The sequence below is a fragment of the Sciurus vulgaris genome (assembly GCF_902686455.1).
Source record: "Sciurus vulgaris genome assembly, chromosome: 2".
NCBI lineage: Eukaryota > Metazoa > Chordata > Mammalia > Rodentia > Sciuridae > Sciurus > Sciurus vulgaris.
In genome coordinates this window covers 15133653-15151723 of record NC_136462.1, presented here as the reverse complement: position 1 = coordinate 15151723, position 18071 = coordinate 15133653, and the positions used below count along the sequence as shown (strand labels likewise).

Genomic DNA, 18071 nt, shown 5'->3' with positions numbered 1-18071 from the left:
GCGCCTGACCCTGTGTGGTGAGGATGCCCTGCCAGGCCCTGGGACAGCCACTCCAGAGCGGGGAATCACCTGGGTGGCCGGCTGGGCAGCGCAGGAAGGGAAGCAAATTCTCCTGAGTTGTCATAACAGAGCCGCTCCTCCTGTTTACCGAGGCTGAGTAAATACAGCCAGGCCCCTAGCAACAGGCACAAAGGGGCCCTTGTCAGCTCCCTGGGCTCCCGCCCCAGCTCGGCCCCAGCTGGGAGCTCTCCCGAGGCAGGGCGCCTGGCCGGGGCCCCTGGGAGTGGGGGGTGGGTGCGGGCTGCTGTGTCCTGGGGAGCCTGGCCCCCCACAGGCAGGACACTCAGCCCTGGTCTTCAGATCAGTAAACTGAGGCCCACAGACGGCCCTTATTCGAGTTTGTCAATCACAGACAAAGCAGGTGAGTCTGGCTGAGGTGGCCAGGCCCTGTCAGCCTGGACTGTGAGGCCGTCCATGCTGAGTCCCAGAGTCCGTGTTTGTCATGGGCGCTAAGGCACTCGCCTGGCTCAGCTGGGCCTTCAGTGTTCTAGAAGAACAGATGAAGGTGTCCGTTCTAGAAGCCCTGAGCAGACAGAGGGAAGTGTTACTTTGGGCCGAGGGGACAGACCAGAAGGTAAGAGCCAGGGATCAACTGGGCACGCCCCTGTCCAGCACTAGCAGCGACCAGAGCCCACTTTGGACCCCCGAGGTGGCCTCTCCCTGAGCCTACCCTAGGGCAGGCGGAGGAAGAGGAGGGGGCCATGCAGGCCCCGCCCCCTGGGCCGCACCGTGGGACCCCAGGGCCACCTTACACTATGTGGGAAGTGCCATTCTAAGCCAGAAAGTGAAGAGGAGGAAAAGGACTGGGGATGTGGCTCGGTGGCCGAGCTGGCCCAGCAGGCACTCAGGAGGCCTTGGGTTCAACCCCAGCACCGCTGGAATACATTGGTAAATAGAAAAAGAAAAGCAACCATGAGAGTTTTCTCTTCCCCCCTTAGATCAGCACCGAAGAGAAACCGTCCCCAGGGTTGGTAAGGGGCCACCAAGCATTCTGCCCTGGCCAGCTCTGCCCAGCACGGACCCCACGCTCGCCCTCCTCCTCTGTAAAACGGGCCGGCTGGCGATTGTGGAGAGGATCAAAGGTGTGACCTCTAAAGGGCTTGGTGAGCACCCCACGCATCAGAATGCTCAATACCGGCAGCTGGGACTTTTAAGACTATTGTTGGTTCAAAGTGAACTTGGTGTAAATCGTTCTAAAGGCCCTTTGGGAGACACACATCTGGGTTTCCAGCGAGCCCAGGAAGTCCAGATGGGAGGAGATAGACAGGGGGGCAAAGAGCTGGACACAGGGACATCCTATCCTTCCTTAAAACAAAAAGCAGGAATGTTCTAGATGCCCAGCAGGGAGGCAGCAATGAGATCATAGCAGCTCAGCCCCGGAGGTGGAGATGGTGAGGGTCGTCCAGCGTTCTGGCCTTCACGCTGCTGGGGGACAGCAGCCTCGCCTGGGGGCCCCATTTCTGTGGGGTGGGAAGCCCAGAGTCAGTGGCGCCTGCACTGAGATGTGGTGGGTCCGCCCCCTGGGCTTCCTCTCAGTGAGCACTTGAAGGAGGCTTCCTTTTCTCCCTTCCCCTGGTCTAAACCAAACTCCAAGCTACCAAAACTGGAAAGAAGAAAGTAGGAAGGCTTTTTAAAAAGCTTGCTAAAGCATTTTCTTTTGTTTAAAGTCCAAACACAATAAATGCCGGCGAGCAGCGTGGAGTCCAGGCCTCTGGGTCTGGACGCAGGACAGGGCGGGGAGCAGCAACGGAGCCACGGTGGGAATTCATCTCTGCTGACGTGGCCGGGAGCTGCCAGTCTCAGCAGAGGGACATCAGCAGGTGCAGGACACTGGAAAGGTCCCGGGCTTGGTGGCAGCAGAGACCGTGTGCGCAAGAGGGACAGGGGACAGGTGGGCAAGCAGGCCAAAGTGAAGGCACGGTGCTTGAAAGGCCAGGTGCAGGGGTGGGAGGGTCCCGGTGTCTTCTGGGGCTTCTCAGTTCATGACCAACTGGTTGGGCCACTCCAGGGCCAGCTGCACACCAGTTCCAGAGCCACCCAATTCACCATCACAGGACACGAGTAGATGGCATCATGTCGTGAAGGGGGCGCTCTGCTTCCTCCCCTGGGCTCTGGCCACCCCTTGCCATTGCCAGGACCCTGACCAGTTACCAGGGGCAGAAGCCAGCTCTCCACACTCGCCGGTGGTCAGAGAGGCGCTTGACTCGGGCTGCACCATGGCGCACTGCAGGGGCTGAGCCGTGCAGTGTGGGATGCTCCCACGCCCGGGCCTCTACCCACGAGGTGCCAGTAGTGTCCCCTCCCCATGTGACAACCAGAAATGCCCCAGACATTGCAGAATGACTCCTGAGGGACAAAGTCATCCCCACTCTGAAACCTCAGCTCCATGGTGACCTGCCTGGCCTTCGGCCTCTCCAGGAGAGGTCCCTGCGCTCCCTGCTCCCAGCACCAGCCCAGCACATGGAGGGCGCCCCAAGGGGTCACTGAGCGGCTCCTCCCTCCCTGCAGGGAGGGCAAGAGCAGCCAGAGAGGAGGACACACAGCGCCTGCCCGTGACCAGCCGCCCGGAGTGGAGAAGAGGAGCCAAATGCCCGTCATGCCCGTCCCGCTCCCAGCGCTGAGCTCCGGGGGGTGGTGAAGACAGCCTCCGTCCTTTCTGAACACGGGTGCCACCCCCACCCCTGGCCCCGCACAGAGAAGCCAGCGGGAGGGGACTGCCTTCACGGGCAGTGACCAGGGTTCTGCGCCCAGGGGCAGTGCACCAGGCCTGTCTCGGGCTGGGCCGGCTGCCTTTAGAGGCACAGCTGCCCTGGAATTCGGGTCCCTGTCCCCTCCCCAGGGAGTTGAAACCCTGTGCCTTTCGTGTGCCCTGTCCTCACACTGCCCCCTGGAGGAGGGACTGGGCATGGAGCGCACCCGCACAGTGACAGTTTGGCTCTCCCCTCATCTTCCTGGCCAGCAGTCCTGTTTTTGTTCAAGGCAACTAGGAACAAATCTTGCCTCACTGGCAATTGGTTCTATCTATCACCACCCTGTGCCCCTTTGCTAGGTCTTCTCTTTCCCAGCCTCCTTTGCAGCTAGGAGTGGTAGCCATTGACCCAGTTTGGGTCGAAAGTAAGGAAAAGTCTGTGGGGAGACCTCTGGGACACTTTTGCATCTTCATAAAAGAAATGGGTGTGACAGGAGACTCTTCTTACATTGCTCTTCCCTTTTGTACATGCTGGAATGCAGACATGATGCCTGGTGCTGCAGCAGCCATCTTGCAACCATGTGAACCTTGGTGAACACTAAAGATGGTGGCAGAGAGACCACCTATGCCCAGGGTCCTAGCTAGGTATATAATGACTAATTATGGCTTAGCTAGATGATATGATTTGCAGTCAAACACATCCGAGAGACGCTGAGGAGTGGTGCGCTCCCTGTGAGCCGATGCTCAGCACGGAGTGGATCCTGGATAAGCCGTGTCATTGTCGTCGTCATTTGTGTGCACGAGTGTCGAGCTGCTTCCTCACTCGGGTCGGTGTGGGTGGGCGCTGGACGTGTGCCATACATGCGAGTGTGCCCTGGGGACAGACTGTGGACTCCGGTCCTGGGCCTGGCCGCTGGCCCGGCCCTGGCTGGGGGGTGATTTCCTCACCTGGTGGGGAGGAGGATGATGGGAGTCAAGGTCGGCTGCCAGCAGTCTCAGCGGCTCCCCGCCGGGCAGAACCCGGGAGGGGGTCCTGGCGAAGCCTCCAGGCGCAGAGTCAGGGCGGCACCACGGAACCTGGCGGGACCACGGGACCTTGCGCAGCGCTGTGCCCGAGGGCTGTTTTTCGCGCGTGTGTGCGGGTGGGCGTGCGGGTCGGTGACGCACGCGGCGGAGGCGCCCGTGCGGGGCTGTGTGCCGGCTGCGTGTGCGTGCAGCCCCTGGGGCTGTTTCCAGGGCTCGTCTCTCGGTCCCCAGAAGGGCGGGCGCCTCCCTGCCCGATCCCTCCCTGGCTCTGGCTCCAGCCTAGGGAGTAGGGCTGGGGTCCTTGAGAAAAGAGAAGGCAGGCGAAGGAAGTCGGAGACCGCTAGAGACAGTCCCAGGTTCCTTGCCCCGCCCCACGCTTTTCCCGCCTGAGAAGATCTTTCAGGCTTCCCTGAAGACAGGGGTCCACTGGGACCTCCAGCTCTGGCCCCGAGGTTGTCCGGTTGTGGCAAGCACACGCGGAAGCCTGCCTGCTCCCGCTCCTCCTCAGCGTCTCTGGAAGGGGGAGAGCCTATCCCCTCCCCCTCTGAAGCCCAAAGCAGCCCCACCTCCTAGGCTTGCCCACCCGGCAGCCCCCCACCCCAGCCCCCAGGCTCACCTCCATAGTTTCCTCACAGCAAGCTCCACCTCCTGTCCTCGTGTCCCCGCTGCCGCCCCAGCCCCGGGAGAGGCCCTCCCTGCGTGGGCACCGTGGGCACCGCGGTGGCTGGTGGAGGAGGCCTTGGTGGCAGGCCTGAGCCCACGTGGTGGTCAGGGCAGTGGCGGCTGAGAGCTGGCTGGACGCTGGTGCTGGGGTGTCCCTGGACCCCACCTCTCCCTGCTCTGAGGGGGTGTGTGGGACTTGGTGGGCACCTGTGGGGGTGTACGTGTGGCATGTGTGGCAGCCAGGAGCCCAAGGTCAGTGCCACGTGGGGACATGGGGACAGCCATGCTCTCTTTCCAGGGAACTTGGTGAAGGAGCTTGGGGACAATGTCCTGGGTCAGGTACTGCTGCAGCCCTGAGGGACTTGGGTACGTTCCTGGACCTCGCGCTGCCCAGCCTTCTCCGCCGGTGGCTCAGGCGCAGAGACCCGCTTCCTCACACCTTGGGAGGGAGGCCGAGCCTGCGGCCAGGGCGGCCGGGTGTGTTGTGAGGATCTCCACTGTGAACCGCAGCGTGCAGGGTGCAGGGCAGGGTGACCGTGACCCCTCTGCCTTGAGAGGTCCCCGGCCCACAGGAAAGCAGGGAGCCTGGGGTTGGCTGAGGGCGCCGCCTGGCCTGTCACCCTGCAGGTGTGCCGCTCTGCCCAGCAGTGTATCCAAGCTGCCGCTCGAGGTCCTGCAGGTCGCCAGGGTGCAGGCCGCCGACTGGACAGACTGGCCCAGCTCCTCCTGTGGCCCAACTGCACCCCGCCCAAGGGGACCCCAGGGCTGAAGGACGGTGTCCCTCCCGGGCCACCCTCCAGGAGCAAAGGGCTCCATTGTCAGCTCCAGACAAGGCTGGCGGGGACGGGACGGAGGTGGCCAGGGCTGGTGGCCGAGCTCCCCAAGGTCATTCTGAGTCGTTTTGCAATTATTTGTGTTTCTGGGATTTTCTTTCTCGAATCCTGGACCCTCAGAGATTAGGACCTGGCCTGCAGCGTCCGAGAGCACCAGGCCAGCGGTGGCTGGAGTGCTCTGACCCCTGCCCATCGTGTCACTGCTCTGGTCTCAGCCTTGGTCACACTCCCGGGACTCGGTGTAGACCTCGCCCTCGCCCTGGGGAAAATGGAGGCCAGGTCTCTTAGTGCCCCTCCTGCAGCCCCCATGGGGACTGAGGCTGAGGTGGCGATGGGTGCCTGCACTCGGTCTCTCTGCTGGGGTCCCAAGCCTGGGCAGGACAGGAGGGCCTGTGCTTCACCCGCCCTGGGCAGAAGCCAGCTCCCAGGGAGAGTGCAGACTGGGTGCCTCTCCATCCTCCGACGGAGGCTTCTTTCTGGTCCTGGGGGAGCCTGGCTAATGGGGTTGATCATTTTCAGTCCTTACAGAACGCCACCCTTTACAGGTTTTTTGTTTCATTTTTGGGGTACTGGGGATTGAACTCAGGGGCGCTTAACCACTGAGCCACATCCCCTGCCCACTTTTGCATTTTATTTAGAGACAGGGTCTCACTGAGTTGCTGAGCACCTCACTTTTGCGGAGGCTGGCTTTGAACTCACCATCCTCCGGCCTCAGCCTCCTGAGCCTCTGGGACTACAGGCTGCGTCCCCCTGCCCGGCAGGTTTACGGTTTCCAAGGCCTGTCCACACGCTCCAGCCAGCTGGCCAGGACCTGGCCAAGGGGTGATGAATTCGAATCCCCAAATGGGGAAACGGAGACACGCACGAGCCCTGCAGCAGCTGGGGACCCAGCCAGGGAGCGGCGGTCAAGGAGGCTGCTGTCTGGGCTGCCACGTGCCCCTGGGTTTCAGTCAGCTGGGAGCCTGGGTGGGCCTGGCCAGAGCAGAGGAAGTGTCCCGTGGCCCCAGCCCTTGGCCCCTGCCCCAAGCCCTGCTCAGCCAAGCCTCCACTTCCTGAGTCCGCCGCCAGGACGGGCCAGGCTGCCGAAAGCCTTCCTAAAAAGGCATCGGGCTGTGGAGGCCCGGGCTATTTTTAGACAATTGTGTTGAAAATCCCAAAGCACATGGAGCATCATGAGGTTTATTTTTTTATTTTTTATTTATTTTTAAATTTTTTTCAGTTAGAAGAAAGTGGGACTAAGGAGACCCCCCTCCGTGGGCTGTGGCCCTGGGAGGAGCCTCAGATCAATCTGTCCCTGCGGCAGGGCTCAGGGCTCACAGCCAGAGGCAGGCCCCGCCCTCCTCAGCCTGGAGCTCCGCCTACATTACAGGTGGGGCTCCGAGGCCTCTGCCCACCCCAGGCCTCGCTTCAAAGAGCCCAGGGCGGTACCAGGCGCAAGGGGCTGGGCTTGGATGTACGGTGGGCTGCGTTGCCCTGCCTCTACCCACAGGCCACCGCCACAGTGGAGAGGGCGAGCTCGGCCGTCATTCCGCTGCCACCGCCGCCCCACTGCTCCTCTGCCGCCCCCAGACCCCCGCGACCCCGACCTGCCCTGGCCCTCGGATGAGTCCTCAGCATGCTCTCTTTTGATGGGCGACTTTAACCGCCACCGTCCTGGAGATTGGCCCTGTCACTGCAGGGTCGGAAGCCCACCCCTTTTCCTCCCGATATAAGGAGAGACCATCGGCTGTCTATCTGGCCATTGGCTGACCGACCTTGGGACTGTTCCTAGTTGGGGTGGCTACAGAGCCGCTGTAAAGAGTGCGTGCGGCTTGTATGGACAGAGGTTTCCCTCTCTTGGGTGCAAATACAAGAAAGGGCACAAGTTCCTGAGTGACTCTTGTGTTTAGCTTTTTAAGACAAGGACGACTCTTCCAGGGTGGCTGTGCTGTTTGAGTCCCCGGGCCTTCCAAGCACACCCCCACTGGGCCAGGCCTTCCCTTGGGTCAGACCTCCTGGTGAGCCCAAGGGGGTCCCATTTCCCAGTGACCAGTGATGTTGAACATTTTGTCATGCACTTGTTGACCCAGATCTCACTTTTTAAAGTCGACTTTTAATTTTGGAATAATTTCAGACTTACTAAAAAGTCCCAGAGGTTCCAGTTCCCACAGACCCCTCACACTAGCCCCTTGTATTACCGAGCACGTTTATCACAACTAACGAACCGACACTGTACCTTTGTATTAGCGAGACTCCAGGTGTCCCTCCAGTGCCCCCAGCATGTGGCACTGACATCCCCACCCGACCCCCACCACGTCACATTCAGTTCTCAGGCCTCACAGCCCCACTGGTCAGTGTCGGTTCCTAGGCGTCTCCTTGTCTTTGAGGAGTATGGGTCAGATGTTTTATTTTATCATTTTATTTCGAGGCAGGGCCTTGCTGAGTTGCTGAGGCTGGCCTTGAACTTGGGATCCTCCTGCCTCAGTCTCCCGCTAGCTGGGATTACAGGTGTGCACCACTGCGCCCAACTCAGATCTTTTCTAGACTATCCTCGGTCCGGGCCGCCTGCTCTTTCCTCCTGATTGGCGTGGGGTTCTGGTATTGCAGCAAACGCCTACTCGTCCCACCTCACCGGGGCCCCGGGCTGCCTCACCACCCAGCCCAGCAACACTGACCTTCAGCATGTGGTCCCACCGGAACCTTACACTCCCTTCACTTTGGCTGTGAGTCACTAAATCCAGTCGTTTTCTGGAGATGAAGCTCTTTGAGCCTCACTTGCATTCGAGAGTCTTCTACTCCAGACACTTTACCTGGACATTTCACTCGATTCCCATCCTGCCACCATCCGTCCAGGAAGGGTCCCCAATCTCTCCACTTGGCAAAGTCATAGCTACACAGGATCCAGGGTGGCAGGTGAGGACACTGAGGCCCAGAGAGGGTGACACTTCCGTCCTGGCCCGGAGGCCGTGCTCAGGAGGTATTCGCTGGTTGAGGAGGTGGCCCCACGTGAGCTTCTCTGGTGGCCATGAGACAGCCCCGCAGGCCACCTGCTGCCTGCCGGCTACCTGCACAGTCCAAGAGGCAAGAATGAGAGGCAGCCCCACACTCCCTGCTGAGCCTCCATGTCCCCAGGCCCGCCGGCCCAGCTCTGCCTCCTCCTGCAGTCTGGCTGGACGGGAGGGCTGGGGGACGCTGGGAGTGGGGTTTCGGCTGGCTGCAGAAGACCCTAGAGTAGTCAAGAGCTGAGGTCGTTTCGTCGGGGGACACGCCACAGCCTGCAGGTCAGAGCTAATTCCTAGCAAGGGCATCTGAAGTGCTAATAGTGTTTGCTGTTTCTGCAGGAGGCCAGGGCGGGGCTGAAGAACCAGGTGGATCCTGGGGGTGCAGGTTGGACTTTGCTGAGTGACCTCATCGTTGAACCTCAGTGTTCCCATCAATAAAATGGGGGTACCATTTTCAGTTTCTTTACTGTTCTTCAGCAAGGACAGAGCAACCTCAGGGCTATCGTGGCAGCAGGGGAGGCGGGGCCTGTGGGAGAAGACCAGGCCTCCCAAGTGCATTGGCACTGTCGGCAGGGGTGCAGGTCCCTTATGAAAGCCCGGATGAGCTTGGCTCTCTCGCGTTCTCTTTTCCTCTCTTGCTTTCCATTCTAGAATGATGTGGACCCTCTCCAGATGCCACGCCCCCTGCCCCCAGCCTCCAATACGATACATTTCTGCTCGTTATAAACTACCCTCTGGTGTTCCGTGAGAGCAGCACAAAATGGTGGCTAGCAGTAATGTACAGGATCCTGATGTGTCTGAAATGCCAGAGAGCTGTGACCCCACCACGCCAGACCACATAGCTGCCCCTGCGCCTGCTGGCTAAGGGCATGATCTGCCAGGGCTTGCCACCACTGGGGCACCATCTGGCAGGGTGAGCTCTAGGAGGAGCCCGCAGCCCCACGCTGCTGCTGCTTGGCTACTGCACAGAGGCACAGGCCAGACTCCAGCACGTCCAACCTGCAGTGTGGGGGCTGGTCAGCGTGCAGATGGCTTCACAGAGCCAGCAGGGTTAAATGAGATAATATTTGGAAAGCTAACCCTTAGTGAATTAGCATTCCTCCTGGAAGTCCATCCTGAGATGGGTAATCAGAGCTGCTGGGCAAAACATGGGTATGTGAGCGGCTCAGAGGGTGGACCCTGGAGCTGGGCGATCGGTGTGAATCCGTCTATAGTAATGCCGCGCCTCGGGCAAGCCCTTCATCTTTCGAGAATCCTTCCTTTCTCACCTGCACCTGCACCTGTGTCTGCAAGGACAGTATGAGTCTCTCAGGGTTGCCATGAGGATTAAAGAAGTTAGTATGTGTAGAACACTGTAGGAAACAGTGCCTGGTGCATAATAAATGCTCAATAAAATGTGAGTGAGCAGGGATCATCCCACTGCGTGCGGTGTGACGTGGCAAAGTGACTTCGGACAGTCATCTGGGCTCAGTGATCTGCAGTACATTGTGTGATGGAGGGTTATACTGTCTTCAAGTTGTCCATAACAAGTTTTAGTGACACAGGAATATTAAGTGAAAGTCTAGAAAGTGTTCACTTTGTTAAAAGCTTATACCCATGGGAGAATGCGGGGAGCCAGTGGGCCAAGCTGCTGAGCAGATGAACACTAGGTGGTAGAACCTAATTATCCACATCTTTGTATTTCTACAATTGCCCAAGGCGAGTGTGGCAGTGGAACAATGGCCTCTGAAGATGTCCAAGTCCTTTCATGTCCTTACTTCTAAAACCTGGGAGTGTGTTAGCTGACGTGGCAAAAAGGACTTTGACGATGTGACCAAATCAAGGATCTTCCTTTTTTTTTGCACCAGGGTTGAACCCAGTGGCCCTTAACCACTAAGCCACATCCCCAACCCTTTTTATTTTTTATTTAGAGACAGGGTCTCACTAAGTTGCTTAGGGCCTCTCTAAGTTGCTGAGTCTGTTCTCAGACTTGTGATCTCCTGCCTCAGCCTCCCCAGCTGCGGGGATTACAGGTGTGCACCATTGCACCCGGCCACATTGAGGATCTTGGGGTGGGGAGGTGATCCCAGGTGGCCCAAGTAGGCCCAATGCGATTATAAGTTCTGCAGTGAAAGAGGGAGGCAGGAGGGTCAGAGTCGGAGAAGGAGGTATGACTAAGGTCACTCCGGCTGGATGATGTCACTGCTGGCTTTGGAGATGGAAAGAAGCCATGGAGAAGCTCGAAAGGCAAGGAACAGCTTCTCCCCTTGAAAACTCAGAAGGAACACAGTCCTGCCATCACCTTGAGTTTTACCCCTTGAGACCCATTTCAGACTTCCGACTTCAGCAACTCTTAGGTAATAAATGTGTCCTGCTTTGAGGTACTATGTTTTGTGGCAAGTTATCACAGCAGCAAAGGGAAGCTGAAACAGTGTGTGTTTTATAATCATAAAAGAAAAACCCTGCTTGCTGTGAAAAGAAGAGCTGTATGCCATTGTTTTAGTGTCATGTTACTGTAACAAAACACCTGAGACAGCTAACTTGGTAAGAAAGGAGGGTTACTCAGTTCAGTCTTGGAGATTCAAGGGTACAGGATCTGAATCAGCTCAGTTGCGGTGGGGACCTTGTGGTGAATGGTGGACGGCAACGTCAGGGTAAGTGGTCGCATTTCTAACAGGAAGCAGAGAGATGGTGTGCAGAGAGCTCCAGCTTTTGTAACTAGCCTCCCGTGAGAACTGCCAAGGAGTCTCATGAGAACTACCTTACTTGGGCATGCCCCTGGGGACCTGAGGACCTCCCACAAGGTGCCACCTCCAAAGTTTTCACCAGCTGCCAATAGCGCCACCCTGCAGAGACCAGGACTTCAGTTGCAAAGGACATCTGAAGGATGGTCCACCACCCCAACCATGCCAGCCAGCTAGCCTCATCCCCACCCAGGACTTTGTCCCCTGCCAGTGTGGACAGGAAGAGCCAGACCCAGGAACAGCCTGGCTCAAGATTTTAAAAACAATGGCGTGAAATTTATAAATATCTATTAAGTTGACAAGAGAATTTAAAGACCCTGTACTGAGAAGTCTCATTGTTTTTGAGTTCTACACATTTCTTATTTAATTTTATTGTTTTAAAAACTATCCATTACATAAAAATGGTTGTAAAAAATTAAATGAGCTACATTTGGACAATCATATTGAAAAAGCTCTGGAGGGGACTTGAAGTTGATTACGTATGTTTGGTTTAAAGGGTGCCTTTTCCTCTCCACAGGGCCGGATCTGCGCTGCCAATTCCAGGACGGGCTGGCCTGGTGCAAACTGGCTGGGCCAGGCATCCAGTAGAGAACGAGGGGACCTGCGCCCCGGGCATGTGCTCACCGTCCCTCTTACAAGCAGAGAACCCCAGACTCCCTCACGGTGGGCACCTTCTTATCACTCAGTGTCACGGCCTCACGGAGGTGTCCCCTGGTCTCTTGATCTAAAACGGCCCTCCACCCCTCCCTGAAGTTGTCCCAGAGGGTCCCTCTGTCTGGTAGTTGTCTTATTTATTCATGTTACATATTCACTGTCTGTGTCCCCAGTCCCCAGGTCCCCAGGCCAGGTCCCTGGGTCTGCTGCAGCTGCAGTAGCTGGACGAGAAGGCAGGCCTGGCAGGAGGGTCACCCTAGGCCAAGATGCACCCGGGAGACCTTGGGAGCCTTGGGGAGCTTCTCCTCTGGAGTGCCCTTCCCAGATGCCACTCTGGGGCAGCAGGCCTGGGGCTGAGGCCGAGGCCCGGGTTCGACTTCTCCTGCTGCCGTGGCGTGGGAGTGGTCCTTGGGGTGCTGTGCGGGGGAGCAGGGCTTGGCTTCGGCCTGGACGATAATGGATGGGTTGGAAGTTCAGGCGACTGGGACAGGAGGTGCCCTGGTTGAGCAGGTACGGTGCCCAGCTGCACCGGGAAGCCTTGCCAAGACCTCATTCTCCCATTTGGCAGAAGGAAACCAAGGCTCAGAGAGAACCAGTGACCTACCTAAGGTTCCTCAGAGAGCAGGAGGCCAGGCCCAGGTCTAAGCTGCAGCCCAGCTGGCCCCTCAGCCTGAGCTCTTGCCCTCAGGAGCTGCCTCAGGCAACCACGGGCATGGGCCCGCCCTGGATCTGTCAGGCCTCAGCTGGACCCAGAGCCCAAAGATGTCCACTCCCTCTGAGAAAGACAAGGCGAGGGGAGACATGGTTGGGGAGGCTCCTGGCCAGGCCTTTGCTGGTGGCCAGGCCTGGCGTGGTGGGCAGGAAGTGGTAGACCCTATGCCCAGCACACGTGCCTTCCCCAACACCCCACTTCCTGGGCTCCACTGGCCCAACCGCCATGGCTGCCCACCTGGGTGGCGGCAGGAGCCTCTGAGGGTCTCCAGCTTCCGCCCTGTGATCAGTGGAACCAGGGTCCCCTCCTTCCCCCGAGATCTCTAGGTCCCAAGTCCTGCCTCCGGTGGAAATGTCACCTCATGAAGCCAAAGGGTCCCTGCAGCTGTAAAGGCTGTCCTGGTGGCAGCCACCCTAGATAGTCCTAGAGACCCAAGAGTCAGAGGTCGGAGGATGAAGGTGTGCACTGATGGAAGCAGAAGGAGGAAGGCGGGTGGCCTGGGCCCGGAGCCAAAGGAGGAAGAAGCTTCTAGAAGCTGGCGAGGAAATGGATTCTCTCTGGAGCTTCCAGAAGGAAGGCAGCAAGCACTGACCTTGACTTGAGACTTCTGAATCTGTGTCATTTTAAGCCAGTAAATCCATGGTGATTTCTTACAGCAGCCAGAGGAGACGCGCAGGCCTCGAACGTGGCCCTTGCGGCCCTGAGTCTGGCCCAAACAGCCTCCGGCCTCTGCTCGCTCCTCCGTCCTTTACCACCTGCCTGTCCCCTCTGCCCCTGGGCCTTTGCTCCTGCTGTTCCTGCTTTCTGGGGTGCCCCTCCTCCACAGATCTATGTGACTCACTGGGGCCAAATGTCATCTGGAGAGGGAGGCTTCCCCACCCGAGTGGCGGCTGGGCCGCTCCCTGAAGCGCACCTTGCTTTGTCTTCCCCCTCACGTGTTCTCACTGCCATGTTCCACATCTGTCCGTAGCCATACGTGGGAGGGGATGCATTTCACACACCGCTGTCCCCACAGTCTAGAATGAGTCTCTGGAGTGTCGTGTGCGCGGTAGGCGGTGCTGGGCCTGCGAATGAGCGAGTTCCACGGATGAGACCAACCCAGGAGGTCAGGGCCAGCGCTGCTCCTGGAAAGGGAGCGGCCCACAGCCCCGCCCACCTCAGCAGCCTGCAGTCTCATTCCCGGCTTTCCAGGCGATTCCTCAGGTGGGGTCTTACCTCCAGGGGTTCTGCTTCCTCATCTGGATGGAGGGCTGAGTGAAGGAGCGAACACCCTCAGCTGGGGACACAGCCCTTCCCAGCGTTTCTTAGGTGCCTTATACAGGTAAGTGCTCAAGCAGAACAGGGAGGAGCGAGCCCGTGTGCAGGGAAAGATCCTGGGCTCCAGTGGCAACCCTGGGACCCAGTCTCTCTCTATCTCATTTTCTCTTTTCCTGAGATGGCACTATTCTCAGGCAGGGTCCCCCCAGTGCCAGACGGCCCCCAGTAACCCCCCAGCTGGTATCTCTTAGAACCTCAAATCCAGCAGAAAGAGGCCTTTATTCCCCATAACATTTCCATAACCAAAGTCCCACAGGGGTCTTTCATTGACCGTGCCCAAACCTGAGGTAGTCACTGAAACTGGGGGCTGTCAAAGCCAGGTCCCTGTGTCCATCCGTGAGCTCTGCAGGTGGACAGAGGGGAGGGGTGGTTCTCCTGAGGGAGATGGGACATGTTGGAGGGAAGGGGTGCCAGGCAGGTTGATGTGCACAGGATGCCAAGGCAAGGGCCTGGCCTCATGGTGGCAGGAGGGCTGCTGCAGTTCCAGCCTCACCTCTGAGGTTTATGTCTAGTGGGAAAGAGTGAGAGGTTTCCTTGCAGCTCCCAATCTAGTGCAGGATGTTGACTGGCGAGGCCTGGGTCATGTGCTCCAGCCTCAACCCGCTTCCAGGCAACATGGGGAGCTCTGGGGAGGGTGAAGTCCCAAACTAAAAGCAGTTGCTTCAGAGAAAAGGTTTACATGCTGAGGACACAGGAGATGCGTATGTATTAAGAGGATCCTTTGAATGTAAGTGAGGAGAGAGGCATGGCTGGCGTTCTGTGGCAGCGGACGACAAACCAGGCCCAGGCCCAGGCCCAGGGTTTGTCCCTGCAGCTGCTGTCTTGGGACCATTCCTACGTAGCTAGCGGTCTCCCCTGTTGCTGGAGCCTTCCAAAGCCTGGGGAAGCGGGGCCACCTGCCCAAAGCAGGCCTCAGGCATGGACAACTCCCCACCCCAGGAACTACCTAACCCCCAGTCTGACAGCTTTTATGAAAGACATGAGCCGTGGTCCATTTAAAAATCATTTTTTTATTAACATCATCTTCCCATTTAGCCAAGTGTCTGTCATGTATAAGGAATGTCGGTAAATATTCCATTTGAAGCTTCTTTGTACATATTTCCATCGATAAATAAACTCTGAATTCACATAAAAAAGTTAAACTTAAATAACTCATATTTCCTTCTCTTGTAACAGGCATATATTGGTAAAATATAAATATTCTTGGACTCAGGCTTTGTTCTAAGTGAGGAGAACGGTAACTCTTCACAGGGTACAATTATCGACAATAAACCAAGAGACTGCCAGCTGGTGTCCCAGCGTGGACTGGTGCTGAGGTGGGAAACAGAAATTCACATTTGGTTCTGGGCCACGGTGGGGCGAGCAGAGGACAGACAGCTGTTTTCTTTACAGCTCGGATAACAACAACCTGTTCTGCCACTGGATCTGAACTTGGGACATGTTCTTCTACATTTGCTGATTAACTCCATGATCATTTCACTTAGACTCAGATGTCAACTAACCAGATATGGCACATAATCCATCGTGAAGGACGTCGGTGGTTCAGAGACTGCCACGGAGCTGGCGGAGCAGCGGAGGAACGCGAGGAACGGGCGGTGGCTCGGGCTGGGTGGTTAGCTCACTGCGGTCAGTGGGACCTTCCCTGGGGCCTCGGGGCGGCCGAGACGTCCCTGGGGACACAGGATGACCCCGGGGCCCAGGCAGGGCGTCCTCGGCCTGCGCGGCAGGCGAGGCAGGTGCCCGCTCAGAGCACGCGGGGGATGATGGTGAAGGGCACGGCAGGGCTGCTGGCCTCCAGCTCCAGGGCTGTCAGGAAGCACTCGGTGGCCGCGGCGTCGTTGCCCTGGGCTTGGAGGACCTCGCCCAGCCCGTTCCACACCTCGTGGGCCGTCGAGTTCACCTGCACCGCGTCCCGAAGGATCTTCTCGGCCAGACTGTAGCGGCCCAGCTGATGGAGGATCAGCGCCTGCAGGAGGTGGAGACAGACAGACAGACAGACAGTCAGAGGGGCTCGGATGCTCTGGGCACCCTGAGGTGGGAGCATCTTGGCTCGGCTGTCACTGCTTCTCGAGGAACCCCGCGCTCAGTTCAGCTCAAGACAGTTGCTCGGGCCGCACGGAACTGCGGGCATTTAGCTGTCTTTCGCAAAAATGGCAGTTTCACATGGTTCATCTGAAAGCCAACAACCAGGAATGAACCAACTGGGAAGTCACTGTCTGCGCTGGGCCAGGGTGCTGAGGCTGTCCCAGCTGCCACCAGCCTGATGGAAGGGTAGTTCACCTTTTGGGTTTTAACTAAGGAAATGTCACTGGAGGCGCTGCTCCCAGGGTCATGACACACTCCTTAAAGCCACTCGCAGCTTTGCCCTAACCGAGCCCCTGGGCTCCTCGTCCCCAGCTTGCCCCAGTGGGGCCCTGCACTGCTCTGGCTGCACACAATCTGTCAGGGTGTGTGGGTGCTGGCCCCCAAATATCTGCTCACCCACGTCTCCCAACTGCCCCTCCATGCGCAGAGCGTCCGCACACTTCCACCCAAGGGCTGCTCTCTTCCATGCTCCGTCTATCCGCTGAGGGGAGAGACCCGGGGTCAGACCAGCCTCTTGGCTGTTACGTGTCACACAGCAACGAGCACCTTTGTCCTTTGAGATCAGGGGATTTCAAGTCTTTTTAACAGTTCTGGAAAAATTTGGCACAATGAAACCTCACTGAGGAAACACACATAGTTTTGTGTATAAACAGACACGGCTGAACTGCTCCCGGTGCAGGGCAAAGGGCAGGGAGCCCCATGTCCCTCAGAGCTCCTCACAGTGGCCCTTGATGGCCATGTGAAGATTCTCCCTTTGGGGCAAATTTGTCCACAGCGGCCGTTATTGGGTAGAAGGTCGGACTCTCCCTAGGTTTCTCAAACATGGCTCGCCGCCTGGGCTTCAGTGGTGCCTACTCCCTTCAGCAGGCTCCTCTGCGCTAATGTCACCAGCGCAACGTGCTGTACCTTGTTGAAATCTACAAACACCGAGGTTTGCTTTTCCGTGCCTCTTACAGAGCCTTCTATAAGACTGATACTCACCCACAGTGTCATTTTCTAGCCTTTGACATTTTCCGCCCAGTACTGGGGATTGAACCCAGGGCCGCATGCATGCTGGGCAAGCACTGGAGTTATATCCTTAGTCCTTTTTTAAAGTTTTGTTTTGGTTTAAAACTTGGTGATCCTGTGTCCTCAGCCTCCCCAGGATCTGGGATTACAGGCGGGTTCAACCAATGCCTTTCCTTTGATTTTGAGTTTTCTAGAAACCAAGGTTTTAAGTATTTTAAATTAAATGTATTGATGACTGATGACTTTTGGGGGTCACTTCAAAGCTTAGAAACTTATCCTTCCAAACACCTGACACATGACCAGTCTGTATGGCGATTTGTGCTGCTTTGGGTCATTGCTGCCAAGCTTGGGTAGGAGAGATGCCTTTCTGCCCGTGCTGGGCCAGGCCAGCCGCTCCTGCCCGCCGCGCTCCCCACCCCGGCCCGCCACCCCCGCAGAACTGCCTTTGCCATCCAGTGAGTTGCAACAGGAAACGGGGCCTTCTGACGCTTTCCAATGCAGAACACGTCAGCACCACGCTGCTGTAAAGCCTGTCACTCTGAACCATGTTCGAGGAGGATTCGAGTCCCTCCTCTCCGCTTTCTGCTTTCATCATTTCCTGACTATCTTGTCCCACACCATTCCAGACAAATGCTCAAATTCCCTTGTTCATTCCCCTTGGAAGCCAGATTGTTCTTGTCTGGAATCTCTAAGCGTGTGTGGAGAAGCCCGGCACCTTCCCAGTTTAGTCTTCCCACCCAGAAATGTGACATGGCGCTGGTCCTTCCAATGTCAACCTAGACCTCCTGGTAAGTCTGGCACCCCCTTAGGTGGTGCCCGCGAGTCCCCACAGGCAGCCCAGCCTGTCCTCTAGCCTGCACTTCACCAGCACTCTCAGAAGCAGAACTGGCCAGTGCAGAGACATAAACAAGTGCCAGCCAACAGCAGGCCATGGTCTGAGCGGGGGCAGGTGGGGCCCTAACACATGTTACCCATACCCAAGGCCAGCTGGGAGCTCGTGGCCAATGGGACTCCAGCCAAGGGGACACAGGTCCCACTCAGAGGTGGAGGAATGAGCCCACAGCTCTGGGAAGGAGAGCGTTCGGGGAGCTGCTCTGGGGAAAGGGGAGCAGAAGAAGAGCTGGGCCTGCAGAGGACCCGTCCCAGTCTGCACAGGGTTTCCTCCATCTCGGAGGATAAGGGAACTGGTGCACAAACAGGGCAGACGCTCAGCTTGGGCTGGGCCTTGTGACAGACAAGTACCCACACACTACTGTCCTGACCGAACGCCTTCCCAGTGTCAGCGACAAGGTGACACTGTCCTAAGTGCATTTGGTCCCA

The 18071-nt window shown here is 57.7% G+C and overlaps 1 protein-coding gene across 10 annotated transcripts in view; it reads right to left on the bottom strand.

Annotated features, from left to right (window-relative positions):
* Nucleotides 1-14648: 14648 nt before the first annotated feature.
* TTC7B (tetratricopeptide repeat domain 7B) overlaps nucleotides 14649-18071 on the bottom strand; it is a 233159-nt gene continuing 229736 nt past the window's right edge. For all 10 annotated transcript variants that reach the window (XM_079129545.1, XM_079129548.1, XM_079129541.1 and 7 more), the window contains one exon: nucleotides 14649-15624. In XM_079129545.1, coding sequence (XP_078985671.1) covers nucleotides 15403-15624 — 222 coding nt within the window. In that variant the 3' untranslated portion in view covers nucleotides 14649-15402. The remainder of the gene's footprint in view (nucleotides 15625-18071) is intronic.